Source organism: Styela clava, chromosome 9 (assembly GCF_964204865.1).
Source record: "Styela clava chromosome 9, kaStyClav1.hap1.2, whole genome shotgun sequence".
In the NCBI taxonomy this organism is placed as follows: Eukaryota; Metazoa; Chordata; class Ascidiacea; order Stolidobranchia; family Styelidae; genus Styela; species Styela clava.
The window spans coordinates 1,153,679-1,170,339 of NC_135258.1; the positions used below are offsets into that span (position 1 = coordinate 1,153,679).

The following is a 16,661-nucleotide window of genomic DNA, read 5'->3' on the forward strand; positions in this document are numbered from 1 at the left end:
TTTGAGAACTGCTGGTCTAGGGTCGATACAAACAACCACTTTTGTACATATCTGTTAGTCATATCTGTTACAAAACTTTTGGATAAGATTTAGATATGTAGTCCTATTGATACTTGAAATACAATTATTTATCTATGTTTCAGTTATCCAGGTTTGACATCAGTGAAAATCCAATGTAAATTACCAAGTAAGGTAATCAGAGATGCTGTGGCAGTTTATATTCCAATATTTTATTTGAACTAGTTGATACACTATACTATATTTCTACTTTCTGCTAAAAAACTGTTTTTTTTTATGTCGGTTTTTATTAATCATATCTATCACAAAACTTTTAGAGAGAATTCAGATATGTAAGCTATTTGTTTATTAAATTTCATTTCTATGTTTTCAGCTGTCCAGGATTAATATCAATGAAAACCCAATGGATGAAAAAGGATTCAATGCTCTCGGTTCTTTATTAACAACAAATAATAAAGTTCTTCACCTTGTCATGCAAAATTGCCAACTCACAAAAGAAAAACTGGACGCTCTCGGAAGTCGCTCAGTATTAAAGGTTTTGTTCTATATTGTTGCTCGATATATGATTGAATAATCTGTTAAGTATATCTGTAGTGATTTTCTATTCAGCATTCTTGCCAAACTAGATGGCGATGTAGAGTAGATTGAATAGATCTCCTTTTTCTTTGTTCTCTTTTCGGTGTTAACAGTGTAAAGCAAATGATTCTATTGGTATTATTTGTTAACTTCTGTTTATAAAAAATTATAAAACCTATCAAAAACTCAAGCACTCTCTTTGTAATGGAAACATGGCACCCATATGTTGGCTTTGTCATGATCCAACTAAAGCTTGACGGTGTCACTTATAGAGCTAGCAAATTGTATTACAGCACGTCACTTTTAATCTTGCTTCTATTTGTTGCAAATTTCAAAATTTAGTTGTGAATAATATATAGAAATGTTGAATATGAACACTCCCCTATGACATAATTTGTTAGTTGAGATTTATTCTTCTATGAGTTATAATGTTACCCATATTGCAGACATTGATATGAAATACTATCTTTCATTTTCATGAATTTTTAAAGTTTCCTCCCAATAATCCTATTCGTTTTACTAGATTTACACTCTGGATATTCGATCCATAACCGGCATGACATTTGATCTATTTCTCGCAATATCTAAGTTTGCAACTGAGAGTGAGGTCAAAGAACTTCTGATGGACCCATGGAAAGAGTTCAAAGCAACTAAAGATCAAATAATGGAATTGAGTAAATGGAAAGTTTGTGGAAAGGTCTGTAACATATTCATTGAGACTTGAAATATGCTTACGAAATTATTGCCTAATCCATTAAATATGTTGTAAACATTTTGTTGATAAACCTTGGATCTCACTTTATTGTATGTGAATTCAGTGAATTGATATCCAGAGAAGGTCAACCCCGAACCATTGTTTATTTACATTATCAAATAGTATTTCGAATATATTTTAAGTTTAGATTTTCCAGTTTTTTAGAATGTTTTTATTTGATATTCTAGTAAACAGAAGGTTAAAAAATCCTGGATTGAAAGAACATCAGATACTTCGCATAACATCTGGCACCGATTAGGCAAGATAATGAAATGATAATAAATAAATGATAAATTTTCAAAATGAATATTCAATTTATTTATGAATTGAAGGACTAAATTTGAATATTTATTTTAGTTGGATGTACTTAATGTCACTAACAACAAGGATCTTGGCACTGCTGGTTTTGGTAAAGTTGGAACAGTTGTTTCAAAATGCCAGGTGAAGGAATTGAAGTCTCAGAATTGCAATCTGACAGCAGAAGGAATTAAGGCATTCAAGGAAAACACTCGCAATGCCAAGGTACCAAACAGGTTAACTTACATAAATGGTCATGCATTGGATATAAATCAAGCATGTCTTGATATAACAAACAGTTTATGAGTTGTTTAATGGTTATTCCAGTGCAATGACTTTGGTCACCACAGAGTATTTACTATTTTTAGTAATTTATAACTCCCAAGACAAATTGAATAACAATTTATGAAACTGTGCCGGCCAGCATTTTTGTAATCTACCGTGAGATATCGATTAGATCAGCAATCGTGTTGCACAATCCATCAATGACTCTTTACGACAGCAGTCGGAACCGAGCAGTATGTGGCTGCTTGAATTCGTTAGGAAAAAAGTTTTATAATGTCAACAGCTTTTTGAACAGTTTGTGAGATCTTCTCTGTCCGAATGTCTGATATCACTGCTTTTTTATCTAATGAAATATCATTTTCTGGCCAATTTACTCAGATTGGTCGGTTCACCAATTTCTTTTTTTACTTAAGTTGGATAGATACACTGATTGTCAGTTCGAACAATGATCTTGGCATTTTGTGAGTTCATTTAGATTGGTTCACTGATCTTATTTATTTCAGTTGAATATACTAGATATCAGTTTGAACAAGAATCTTGGCATTGCTGGCTTTGGTGAAGTTGGAACAGTTGTTTCAAAATGCCAGGTGAAGGAATTGGAGGCTTGGGATTGCAACCTGACAGCAGAAGAAATAAAAGCATTCAAGGAAAACACTCGCAATGCCAAGGTAACAAACAGGTTAACTTACATAAATGGCCATGCATTGGATATAAATCAAGCATGTCTTGATATAACAAACAGTTTATGAGTTGTTTAATGGCTATTCCAGTGCAATGCCTTTAGTCAACACATAGTATTTTTAGTCATTTATAACTCCCAAGACAAATTGAAAGACAATTCATGAAACTGTGCCGGCCAGCATTTTTGTAATCTACCGTGAGATATCGATTAGATCAGCAATCCTGTTGCACAATCACAATGACAGCAGTCGGAACCGAGCAGTATGTGGCTGCTTGAATTCGTTAGGAAAAATGTTTTATAATGTCAACAGCTTTTAAAACAGTTTGTGAGATCTTTTCCGTCCGAATGTCTGATATCACTGTTTTTTTATCTAATGAAATACCATTTTCTGGCCAATTCACTCAGATTGGTCAGTTCGCCAATTTTTTTTACATAAGTTGGATAGATACACTGATTGTCAGTTCGAACAAGGATCTTGGCATTATGTGAGTTCATTTAGATTGGTTCACTGATCTTATTTATTTCAGTTGGATAAACTAACTATCAGTTTGAACAAGAATCTTGGCACTGCTGGTTTTGGTGAAGTTGGATTGGTTGTTTCAAAATGTCAGGTGAAGGAATTCAATGCTCAAGGTTGCAATCTGACAGCAGAAGAAATAAGAGCATTCAAAAAAAACTCTCGTAATGCCAAGGTAAAGACCAGTTTATATACCTGACCACATATCTGCTATAATTTTGATTTTTCACTGCATTATGCGACATTATTACATGCTTTTTACATGGAACAAAGCTCAGTGTAAGCAGCCATTGATGAGTTTGACAGATCTAAATATCTTGAGTTCAGCATTGCCCACACAATTTATCACACCCTGTAGTGGTGGGCATGGGAGTTCTGTGATTCAATGAATATTTTCTTGAGCTTCGGTTTTTTGTTTATTACTGTAACTATGAGCAATCCCTAATAAGTCAACAATAACGTAACAATCGCAATCTATGCAGCCGCTCAGACACTTCTTCTCTCAGACGGATGATCAGCATGGCTTTGAACATTACCTCGTTTTCGAGGTTTCGCATGTTATTTGTCAGTTTTCAGATCTTTCCAAAACTCATATCTCTTTTGGTTATAGTCGTTCGCCCACGTAGACCATTCCAATTTCATTATTGAATGATTGTCAAACCAACTATAGAAACAGGATTTCTTGCAACTCAAGTTTGATTCATTGTTTTTAATTAACCGCTTGCCGTGATTAACGCTGTGGTGAATAATCATATTAGCTCATGTTTAATTGGTAATTTGCCACAAAACATTTTGATCAAAACACCACATATATTTCATTCATTTCAAAAATTTTACTGGTTATCTGTGATCCATATTTTTTTAAGTTGTCAGTCCGCAAGAGTAAAAGGTTGGAAACATCTTCTCTAGGTTCTATCTATGCAATGACAGTCCTGCTTATATATCTGAGTGACTGTTCATACTTATTTGATGTGGAGGTATTCTGTATTAAAGACAAGGCATTTCTTTCGCCCACTGTAATAACAACCATACATAAGTTTAACCTAAACAAAATGCCTCTTGAAACGTGAAATACCCCTTCTCTCTCTCTACATGCACGCGAATATCATTCCAAATAGAATTGGTCGCTTGTAATTGCAAACAGCTTAATTAATAAGAAACTTTTTTTTCATGTAGTATATATGTCTTAATTAACAGAGAAAATTTAAATCAGCTATCAGGTTTTGATTGGGTTACATTTACATCAAAACAACAGACAGTTGAATTTTTTGATAAAAAATTTGTCCATTTTGATCAATCAGTTTTTAAAGTTTGCTTTCTTCATTTCTCATTCTTTTATCTCCTGTCACGATCACATTTTGTGACCGAGTTCGTCTACATTAGATTCACTTAACCATATATTTGCTATAATTTCAAACTTTTTGCTGCAATATGCGACATTATCACATGCTTTTCACATGGAACAAAGCTCAGTGTGAGCAGCCATTAATGAGTTTGACAGACTGAAATAGCTTGGGTTCAGCATTGCCCACACAATTTATCAAATGGCACGGCGATGTGGCTCATCGCGCTGACCGATAGGAATGCGACCGCAATCGCACCTCTGATTACCCTCTGTGAGTTTGCAGGTTCGAATCCCATGTAGGGATAGTTATGTGCGAGAGGATTGCTGGAGAATTGCAATTTTTGCAGCCACTCGGACAATTCTTTTGCTCAGATGGATGATCTGCATGGCTGTGAACATTGCCCCGTTTTCGGGATTTCGCGTGTTATTTGTCAGTTTTTGGTTCTTTCCAAAAACCTTTTCCGGTTAAAATCATTCTCCCACGTAGTCCATTCCAAATTCATCATTGAATGATTGCCAACCAACAATAGAAACAGAATTTCGTGTAACTCAAGTTTGCTTCATTGTCTTTAATTAACCGCTTATCGTGATTAACGCTGTGGTGAATAATCGGATTTGTTGGTGTTTAATCGGACATTCGCTGCAAAATATTTAGACCGAAACAACACGCCTGTTTAAAAATTTGACTGCTGGTGCATGAGCCATATTATTGTGTATTGTCGGTTCACAGGCGTAAAAGATTGGGAACCACTGTGTCTTCTTTATCCATGCAATGCCAGTCCTGCTTATATATCTGAGTGACTGTTCATACTTATTTGATGCAGGTTTTCTGTATTGAAGACAATGCATCCATATCGCCCACTGCATTAACAACTGCATATATAAGTCAACTTCAACAAAATTCCTTATGAAAAGTCAAATACTCGTACACTATCTTTCCTCTATTGTGAGCAAATATTTTTACAATAGAATTTAACAATATTTTGATATCAGATTTTATTATGTGACATTATCACATGCATTTTGCTAAGAACGAAGCTTTGTGCAGGCAGCCTTCAATGAGTTTTACGGGACGGAATATCTCAGCATTGCCCATACAACTCATCACAACCTAAGGTGGTGGTGGGCATGGGATCGGAATCTGAGAATTTTAAACACTATGATGCAATGGATATGCAATATATGCACCTGCTCAGACACCTTATTTGCTCAGACAAATATTCAGCATAGTTGTGAGCATTGCCTTGTTTTCATGGTTTTGCACGTTATTTGCAGTTTTCTGTTGTTTCAAAAAAAAAACTTAAACTCATAGATTAGGCAGAATAAGAATAAATTGATAAATGATAAATTCGCAAAAAGAATATTTAACTTATTTATGAATTGAAAGACTACCGTAATTTAATTATTTATTCTTGTTGGATAACCTAAATGTCAGCAACAACAAGGATCTTGCCAAGGTATCAAACAGGTTAACTTACGTGCATGGTCATGCATTGGACATTAACCTTTCTTACTTTTCTTGTTGAAGATAGTCCCATTAGGGCAGTGGTTCTCAAACGGTGGGGCACAATGACTTAGATAATTTTTTGAGAGGGCGTGAAGCCAATTAAAAATAAAAATATTTGTTAGATTTGATCCTGCCCGACTTGTTTTGGATATTTACATTTGTTTATTTTGGATATTTACATTCCATCCATGTATTTTCCACGTATTTTTTGAATAAAAAACATTTTCGCTCAAGGGTCTGTTATTTGTAGCTTATTGTTTAGCTAGTTTGTTTTTGAGGTGTTGAAATGTTTTTGAAAGGAATATATGGATGGCATATAATTGAGTCTTATCATTTATTTTTCACTGTTTTACGACATTTTGATGCGTGATGTTGATATATATCAGGAAATCAACTTGTGTTAGTGGTTCTAAATTCACTCTTCTGTGTTAGTAGGCACCAGCCTTCAAATATTAAAATGCCAAAATATCCGCCTTTATTGCACTGATGTTCGTTATCTTTATGTTTTTAGATATCCGTTATTGATATCAGTCAAAATTCTATGGACGAAGAAGCTTTTGATGTTCTTGGTGACCTTTTATCAAACTATGAAGTTGACCAACTCATTGCAAAAAATTGCCAGCTAACAAAAGCAAAACTTGATGCTCTTGGAAGTCATTCTGGATTAAAAGTATGACCGAGTTATAATATAATATCATGTCACTGTTGCTCTTTTGTTCAGTTGGCTGGAAAATACACACAAAACAGCTGGTTTTATGATGTTTGATATTGGTAAATTTGGATAGTAAAGTCTTCTTTTCTATCCTATCTATCCTAGCCTTCAAATCCCGAGGAAGTCCCAACCGACCCGCGGTTACGTGAACCACCCTACGGTGGCAAGGAGTCCAGTAAACCTTTCACACATAATTTTTCCTCACAAGATTCAATCTTGCGAACCCATGCAGGGTAATCAGAGATGTGGCGACAAGCGTACTTCTAACACTTAGCACGGTGGGCTACATCGACAATCCTAGTTTTCTGACCTAATATCTATTATTCATGCTCCCTTCGCATGACAGAAATAAAGTCGTGTAACATAAGTCATCATCAGCTGGTTGAGCAAAAAAATTTCATATCTCCAGTAAGATATTAAGTAGGAATGTAAAGAATTACCTAACACAGATGCAAGATATTATCTTATCTCCATTTTTATTTGAACTAATTGATACACTATATTTACTTCCAGTTTAAACATACCAGTAACACTGTAAAACATATGATGAGAATTTGCTTGCTTAAAATAATGATAAACTTTCGATGTTGGTTTTTATCGCATCTGTCACAATTTTTAAAGAAAATTCAGATATGTAATCTTATTGTTAGTTAACTTTCATTTCTATGTTTTCAGCTATCCAAGTTTGATATCAGTGAGAACCCAATGGATGAAAAAGGATTCAATGCTCTCGGTTCTTTATTGATAGCAAATAATGCGGTTATTGACCTTGTCATGCAAAATTGCCAACTCACGAAAGAAAAACTGGACGCTCTTGGAAGTCACTCAGGATTAAAGGTTTTGTTATTTATTGCTGCTTGATCTATCATTCAGCATTTCTGCCAAACTAGGTTGCGATGTAGAGAAGATAAAATTGATCTTTTTTCCGCTATTTCACTTTTTATTTATAGTATTTGGAGTGAGAAGCAAATATTTTCATTTTTATTATTTGTTAAGTGTTGTTCATGAAAAAATCTCCGCAAAAACCTAGCAATAACCCAAGCATGTCACACACTTTTTTTGATTGAAAAAAATAGCTTCTTATCGCTGGCTATGTCTTTGACCCGATGAAGCTCGACGGTGTAACTAATATACTAATAAATTGTATTAGAGTATGTCACTTTTAATATTGCTTGCTAATATTTATTGCAAATTTCACAATTTAGTTAGAAATATTATATGAAATCTTGAATATAAACACGGCCCTGTGACAAAGTTTGTCATTTTAGATTTATTTTGACGAGAGTCATAGTGTTCCACAGATTGCTGGCATTGATATGAAGTTTTATCTTTTATTTTCATCGATTTTCAAAATTTCCTCCCTATAATCCTATTCGTTTTAATAGATTTGCACTCTGGATATTCGGTCCATAACCGGCATGACATTTGATCTATTTCTCGCAATATCTAAGTTTGCAACTGAGAGTGAGGTCAAAGAACTTCTGATGGACCCATGGAAATGGTTCAGCCCAACTACAGATCAAATAATGGAATTGAGTAAATGGAAAGTCTGTGGAAAGGTCTGTAACATATTCATTGAGACTTGGGGTATGATAACGAAATTATTGCCTAATTCATTAAGTATGTTGTAAACATTTTATTGATAAACCTTGGATCTCACTTTATTGTATGTGAATTTAGTGAATGGATATCCAGAGAAGGTCAACCCCGAATCATTGTTTTTTTACATTTTCATATAATATTTCGAATATATTTTAAGTTTAGATTTTCCAGTTTTTTAGAATGTTTTTATTTGATATTCTAGTAAACAGAAGGTTAAAAAATCCTGAATTGAGAGAACATCAGATACTTTGCATAACACCTGGCACCGATTAGGCAAAATATTAAAATGATAATAAATAAATGATAAATTTTCAAAATGAATTCTCAATTTATTTATGAATTGAAGGATTAATTTTATTATTTATTTTAGTTGGATGTACTGAAGGTCAGCAACAACAAGGATCTTGGCACTGCTGGTTTTGGTAAAGTTGGAACAGTTGTTTCAAAATGCCAGGTGAAGGAATTGAAGTCTCAGAATTGCAATCTGACAGCAGAAGGAATAAAAGCATTCAAGGAAAACACTCGCAATGCCAAGGTACCACAGGTTAACTTACATAAATGGTCATGCATTGGATATAAATCAAGCATGTCTTGATATAACAAACAGTTTATGAGTTGTTTAATGGTTATTCCAGTGCAATGACTTTGGTCACCACAGAGTATTTTTAGTCATTTATAACTCCCAAGACAAATTGAAAGACAATTTATGAAACTGTGCCGGCCAGCATTTTTGTAATCTACCGTGAGATATCGATTAGATCAGCAATCCTGTTGCACAATCCATCAATGACTCTTTACGACAGCAGTCGGAACCGAGCAGTATGTGGCTGCTTGAATTCGTTAAGAAAAAAGTTTTATAATGTCAACAGCTTTTTGAACAATTTGTGCGATCTTTTCTGTCCGAATGTCTGATATCACTGCTTTTTTATCTAATGAAATATCATTTTCTGGCCAATTTTCTCAGATTAGTCGGTTCGCCAATTTCTTTTTTTACTTAAGTTGGATAGATACACGGATTGTCAGTTCGAATAATGATCTTGGCATTTTGTGAGTTCATTTAGATTGGTTCACTGATCTTATTTATTTCAGTTGAATATACTAGATATCAGTTTGAACAAGAATCTTGGCACTGCTGGTTTTGGTGAAGTTGGATTGGTTGTTTCAAATTGTGAGGTGAAGAAATTGCAGGCTCGGGATTGCAATCTGACAGCAAAAGCAATAAGAGCATTCAAAGAAAACTCTCGTAATGCCAAGGTAAAGATCAGTTTATATACCTGACCATATATCTGCTATAATTTTGATTTTTTGCTGAATTATGCGACATTATTACATGCTTTTCACATGGAACAAAGCTCAGTGTAAGCAGCCATCGATGAGTTTGGCAGATCTAAATATCTTGAGTTCAGCATTGCCCACACAATTTATCAAACCCTGTGGTGGTGGGCATGGGAGTGAAATTTGAAAATTTCATTCTGTGATTCAATGGATATTTTTTCTGAGCTTCGGTACTTTGTTTATTACCGTAACAATGACCAATCACTAATAAGTCAACAATAACATAACAATTGCAATATATGCAGCCGCTCAAGATGCTTCTTTTGCCCAGATATATATTCAGCATGGTTGTGAATGTTGCCTCATTTTCATGGGTTTGCGTGTTATTTGTCAGTTTTCTGTTGTTCCAAAAAAAGTACTTAAAACTCATTTTCTGGTCGTACTATTTAATTTGCCCATATTTTCTATTCCAAATTTATTATTGAATAATCGCAAAACCAACCATGAAAACAAATTTCACTCAAGTTTGATTTGTCTTTAAATAACCGCTTGCCTAGATTAACACTTTGGCAACTAATCATATTTGTTAGTGTTTAATCGGACATTCGCTGCAAAATATTTTGATCAAAACAACACGCCTGTTACATAATTTGACTGCCGTTGCATAAGCCATATTATTGTGTATTGTCGGTTTACAGGCGTAAAAGATTGGGAACCGCTGTTTCTGCTTTATCCATGCAATGACAGTCCTGCTTATATATCTGAGTGACTGTTCATACTTATTGGATGTGAAGGTTTTCTGTATTGAAGACAATGCATTCATATTGCCCACTGCATTAACAACTCCATAAATAGATCAACTTAAACGAAATTCCATATGAAAAGTCAAATACACTATCTTTCCTCTATTGTGAGCAAATATTTTTTCAATAGAATTTAACAATATTTTGATATCAGATTTTATTATGAGACATTATCACATGCATTTTGCTAAGAACGAAGCTTTGTGCAAGCAGCCTTTGGTGAGTTTTAAGGGCCGAAATATCTCAGACTCAGCATTGCCCATACAATTCAATACACCCTGACGTGGTGGTGGGCATGGGAGCGGAATCTGAGAGTTTTAAACACTATGATGCAATGGATATGCCATATGTGCACCCGCTCAGACACTTAATTTGCTCAGACAAATATTCAGCATAGTTGTGAGCATTGCCTTTCTTATGGTTTTGCACGTTCTTTGCAGTTTTCTGTTGTTTCAAAAAAAAAAACTTAAACTCATAGCTCTGGTCGTGATATTTGATTTGCCCATATTTTCTATTCCAAATTTATTCTTGAATGATTGCCAAAGCAACCATGAAAACGAATATCACTCAAGTTTTATTCAACGTGTTTTAATTATAACCGCTGGCCGGAATTAACGCTTTGGCGAATAAACCTATATTTTTTAGTGTTTAATTGTATGTTTGGTTGATCTCAGTCCGCATGGTAATGATTGGTAACCATTGTTCCAGGCTCTATCCATGCAGTGACAGTCCTGCTTATATATCTGAGTGACCGTCGTTTATGTTTGATGCGAAGGTTTTCTGTATTGAAGACAATGCATTGCTATCGCCCACTGCAATAACAACTGTATAATTCAACTTGAATAAAGTGACCCTTCAAAAAGTCAAATATTGCTTTTTTCTATTTTGTATGTGAATTTTTTTTCAATAGAATTTTACAAAATTGGTCTCCGGTATTCGAACAAGCTTAATTACCAAGAAGACTTTTTTTCATGTAGTATATATGTCTTAATTAACAAAGAAAATTTTAATCAGCTATCAGATTTTGATTGGGTTACATTTCCATCAAAACAACAGACATTTGAATTTTTGATAAATGGTGGTGCATGGGAGCGGAATCTGAGAGTTTTAAACACTATGATGCAATGGATAGGCAATATGTGCACCCGCTCAGACACTTAATTTGTTCAGACAGATATTCAGCATAGTTGTGAGCATTGCCTTGTTTTTATGGTTTTGCACGTTATTTGCAGTTTTCTGTTGTTTCAAAAAAAAAACTAAACTCATATCTCTGGCCGTGATATTTGATTTGCCCATATTTTCTATTCCAAATTTGTTCTTGAATGATCGCCAAAGCAACCATGAAAACGAATATCACTCAAGTTTTAGTCATCGTTTTTAATTAACCGCTTGTCGGAATTAACGCTTTGGCGAATAAACCTATATTTTTTAGTGTTTAATCGTATTTTTGGATGTTCCCAGTCCGCATGGTAATGATTGGTAACCATTGTTCCAAGCTCTATCCATGTAATCACGGTCTTGGTTATATATCTGAGTGACTGTTCATTTATGTTCGATGTGGAGGTTTCCTGTATTGGAGACAATGCATTGCTATCGCCCACTGCAATAACAACTGTATAAGTCAACTTGAATAAAGTGACCCTTCAAAAAGTCAAATACTGCTTTTTTCTATTTTGTTTGTGAATATTTTTTCAATAGAATTTTACAAAATTGGTCTCTGGTATTCGAAAAAGCTTAATTACCATGGAAGACTTTTCTTCATGTAGTAGTATATCTGTCTTAATAAATTGGGAAAAATTTTATTCAATCAGCTATCAGATTTTGTTTGGGTTACATTTCCATCAAAACAACAGACATTTGAATTTTTGATAAAAAATTTGTCCATTTTGATCAATCAGTTTTTAAAGTTTGCTTTCTTCATTTCTCATACTTTTATTTCTTATCACAATCACATTTTGTAACCGAGTTCATCTACATTAGTTCACTGCTCTTATTTATTTCAGTTGGATAAACTAGATGTCAGTTGGAATGATAGTCTTGGAACTGCTGGCTTTGGTGAAGTTGGATTAGTTGTTTCAAAATGTCAGGTAAAGGAATTCGAGGCTTTGGATTGCAATCTGACAGCAGAAGAAATGAAAGCATTCAAGGAAAACACTAGTGATGCAAAGGTAAAACCAGTTCACATACCTGAACATATATTTGCCATCATTTAGAAATGTCAAGTCAAGTTTATTTTTTCAACCGGTAAAAAATATCACAATCATAAATTACGACAAAAAAAATAATTCACTTACTAGAGAAGAGAAGTCGCGACGAATCAAACTGGTTATCGAGCAGCGACACCCAAATGTTTTGGAGATTGCTTTATTATACGACATTATCACATGCTTTACACTCGTAACAAAACTCTGTACAAGCAGCCATTGATGAGTTTGACAAACTGAAATATTTCAGGTACACCATTGCCCACACTATTTAACAAACCATGAGGTGGAGAGCATAGACATCGAATCTGAAAATTTTAATCTGTGATGTAATGGATATTTTTCCCGAGCTTCGATTTTCTTGTTTATTTCATGAACAGTGACCAATCACTAAAAGGTCAACAATAACGTAACAATTTTTTCATAAATAAGTTGTTTATTGAATATCTTAAATGTCACAACTTCCTACGCGCTCCAATTTATGGCAATAAAAATTATTCCCAGAAAATCTACGATAGACTGGGCATAAATTAGCTAACAATCTGTTTAGAGCCATCCATGCCGCTAACAGATTGTCAGCTAATTTAATCCCAGTCTATCGTAGATTTTCTCTAAACCCGTTTGTAAGCGCCATATCTCCAAAACAATCCCCAATCATGCATCACAAATTTTGCAATACTAAAGTATATGAAAAATTTTTCGGAAATATCTATATCTATACAGTTATGACCAACGCTTATTAAAATAATTTTCTAAATTAAGTGAATATTGAATGGAAATTTTAATTATACAAATTCAACTCTGAAATTGTGACATAATATCAGAAATTAACTGTTGAAAAAATAAAATAAAACTGAAAAATAATGGATTTTATCATTGGTATAAAGTTTTTAAGAAATTTATGAATGTGAAAAATAATTAATTGGTCGAGAGCTTGAGTCACTAAATTTCCTGGAAGCTTCGCTTCCAACTAAAATGTTAGGCTTGGCTCCAGCTCCAACAAAACATCACAGCTTCGACCCTTTTTCGCAGTGCTTAGCACAATTGGTAAATCGTTGAACTGAGTGATATCTTAGTAATTAACTTAAATTATTTGGGGTAATAGTGAGTGTATAAAGGCTTTTATTAGAGAAACAGGCAAGAGAAAACAATACAATAATATTCTTTGCAGTTTCACAAATTACTTGAGGCGGCGTAAAAATGTTTTTATTTTCTTAGCGGTTATATTTTTGCCATTTTTCTTGTATTCTCTGATAACACTTCGCACTGCTGATTTTGGTTAAGTTGGATAGCTATTTTACATGTCAGGTGAATGAATATTTAATTTAATTAATCGCTTGCCGGGATTAAAGCTGTGGCAAATAATCGTATTTGTTGGTGTTTAATCAGACATTCACTACAAATTATTTTGATCGAAACAACACATCTGTTCCATTCATTTTGAAAATTTGACTGGACAATGAGCCATATTTTTTTGTGTTGCCAATCCGCAGGGGTAAAAGGTTGGAAACTAATGTTGTAGGCTCTATCCATGCAGTGACAGTCCTGCTTATATATCTGAGAGACTGTTCATTTTTGTTTGATGCCGAGGTTTCCTGTTTTGAAGGCAATGCATTACTATTGCCAACTGCAATAACAACTGTATATAAAAATTAACATTGAATCAGTAAAAAATGTCACAATCACAAAATATGACAAAAAAAAACAATTTACACAGTTTCACAGGGGAAGGAAAGTCGCAGGGAACCAAACTGGTTATCGAGAAGCGACACCCAAATGTTTTGGACGTTGCTGTATTATGCGACATTATTACACGCTTTACGCTCAGAACGAAGCTCTGTGAACGCAGCCTTTAATGAGTTTGACAAACCGAAATATTTCAGGTTTCAGCATTGCCCATTCAATTTATCTCACTCTGTAGTGGTGGGCATGGGAGTGGGATCTGAAGCTTCTATTTCCTTGTTTATTTCCGTAACAACGACCAATCACTAATAAGTCAAAAATAACGCAACAATTGCAATTTGTGCATTCGCTCAAGATGCTTCTTCCGCCCAGACATTAATTCAGGATGGTTGTGAATGTTGCCTCATTTTCATTGGTTTTTTCAGTACTTAAACTCATATCTCTGGTCGTAATATTTCATTTGCCCATATTTTCTATTCCTAATTTATTATTGAATGATCGCAAAACCAACCATGAAAACAAGTTTCACTCAAGTTTGATTCGACTTTAAATACCCGCTTGCCGAGATTAACACTTTGGAAACTAATCATATTTGTTAGTGTTTAATCGGACATTCACTACAAAATATTTTGATCAAAACAACACGTCTGTTTCATAATTTCACTGCTGGTGCATGAGCCATATTGTTGCGTATTGTCGGTTAGCAGGGGTGAAAGATGGGAATCACTGTTCTAGGTTCTATCCATGCAATCACAGTCTTGCTATTATATCTGAGTGACTGTTGATTTTTGTTTGATGCGAAGGTTTTCTGTGTTGAAGGTAGTGCAATAACATCTGTATATATAAGTCAACCTAAACAACATTCCACTTGAAAAGTCAAATACACCATTTTTCCTCATTCGTGAGCAAATATTTTTCCATAGAATTTTAAAACTTTGGCTTCTGGTAATTGAAAACACTCAATTATCAAGAAACTTTTTCTCCATGCAGCATATATGCCCTGATTAACTTGTAAAATTTTAATCAGCTATCAGATTTTGTTTGGGTTGAATTTCCATCAAAACAACAGACTATTAAATTCTTTATAAAATATTTGTCTATCCTGATCAATCAGTTTTTATGGTTTGCTTTTCCATTTCTCATAATTTTATTCTTTGTCAAGATCACATTTTGTGACCGAGTTTATTTACAATAGTTCACTGATCTTATTTATTTCAGTTGGATATACTAGATATCAGTGGAAACGATAATCTTGACACTGCTGGTTGGGGTGAAGTTGGATTAGTTGTTTCAAAATGTCAGGTGAAGGAATTCAAAGCTTGGCAATGCAATCTGACAGCAGAAGGAATAAATGCATTCAAGGAAAACACTAGTAATGCAAAGGTAAAACCGGTTCATATACCTGACCAGATGTTGGCTATGATTTAGTAATGTTTTGGACATTGCTGTATTATGCGCCATTATTACATGTTTTTTTTACCCAGAACGAAGCTTTGTGCAAGCAGCTTTTTGATGAGTTTTACGGACCAAAATATCCCATGTTTCAGCATTTCCTACCCATTTTATCACACCCCGAGGTGGTGGGTATGAGATGGGAATCTGAGATTTTCAAACTGTTATGCAATTGATATTTTCCTGAGCTTCGATTTCCTTGTTCATTTTGTAATAATGACCAATCACTGATAAGTCAACATTATCGTAACAATTGCAGTTTTTTGTAGCCACTCAGACAATTCTTTCGCTCAGACAGATAATGGGCAAGGTTGTGAACATTGCCTCGTTTTCGTGGTTTTGTGTGTTATTCAGTTATCAATTGTGTTTGAATTTGTTAATAATCAAATACCTTCAATGTTAAGATAAATTCCGACAAATTTCAGTTCAATTGCAATAATCAAAAATTATTCCTGAAAAACCTGCGATAGGATTAAATTATCTACCAGTACCTGTGAGCGGCACATGGTTAAATATTTCAAAGAAAAATTATGGCTTGCGTTATGTAAACCAGTTGAGCGCCATCTCTCCAAAACAATCCCAATTATGCATCGAAAATTTTGCAATTATAAAGTATAAGCATAGTCAATGGTGGGGGGAACATCCATATAGTTAAGATCAATGCTTAATAAATTGAATTTCTGAATAATTCAAAATAAAATGAAAATTTTATTTATATAAATTTGAAAATTAAAATTATAAATTAATATTAATAATTAACTATTAAAAAAAATTTTAAAACTGAAGAAGGATGAATTTTATCATTTGTAAAAAGTTTGTATGAAAATTATGAATTGGAAAAAGAAATTGATTGGTTGAGGGCTGGAGTCACTAAATTTATGAAAGCTCCGGCTCCAGCTAAGATGATAGGCTTGCCTCTAGCGCCAACAAGACATTACAGCTTCAACCC

The 16,661-nt window shown here is 34.0% G+C and overlaps 2 protein-coding genes across 3 annotated transcripts in view; one reads left to right on the forward strand and one right to left on the reverse strand.

Annotated features, from left to right (window-relative positions):
* The window catches only part of LOC120331108 (uncharacterized), a 447,434-nt gene that overhangs the window by 427,743 nt on the left and 3,030 nt on the right, over positions 1-16,661 (forward strand). The window contains exons 29-40 of the mRNA XM_078116167.1: positions 392-553; positions 1,118-1,291; positions 1,706-1,870; positions 2,434-2,598; positions 3,140-3,304; positions 6,493-6,651; positions 7,369-7,530; positions 8,079-8,252; positions 8,666-8,830; positions 9,385-9,549; positions 12,377-12,541; positions 15,479-15,643. Of these exons, the coding sequence (XP_077972293.1) occupies positions 392-553; positions 1,118-1,291; positions 1,706-1,870; positions 2,434-2,598; positions 3,140-3,304; positions 6,493-6,651; positions 7,369-7,530; positions 8,079-8,252; positions 8,666-8,830; positions 9,385-9,549; positions 12,377-12,541; positions 15,479-15,643 (1,986 nt within the window). The remainder of the gene's footprint in view (positions 1-391; positions 554-1,117; positions 1,292-1,705; positions 1,871-2,433; positions 2,599-3,139; positions 3,305-6,492; positions 6,652-7,368; positions 7,531-8,078; positions 8,253-8,665; positions 8,831-9,384; positions 9,550-12,376; positions 12,542-15,478; positions 15,644-16,661) is intronic.
* Positions 1-16,661, reverse strand: part of LOC120336002 (general transcription factor II-I repeat domain-containing protein 2-like) — a 305,240-nt gene that overhangs the window by 276,315 nt on the left and 12,264 nt on the right. The gene's annotated exons all lie outside the window — the stretch shown is intronic.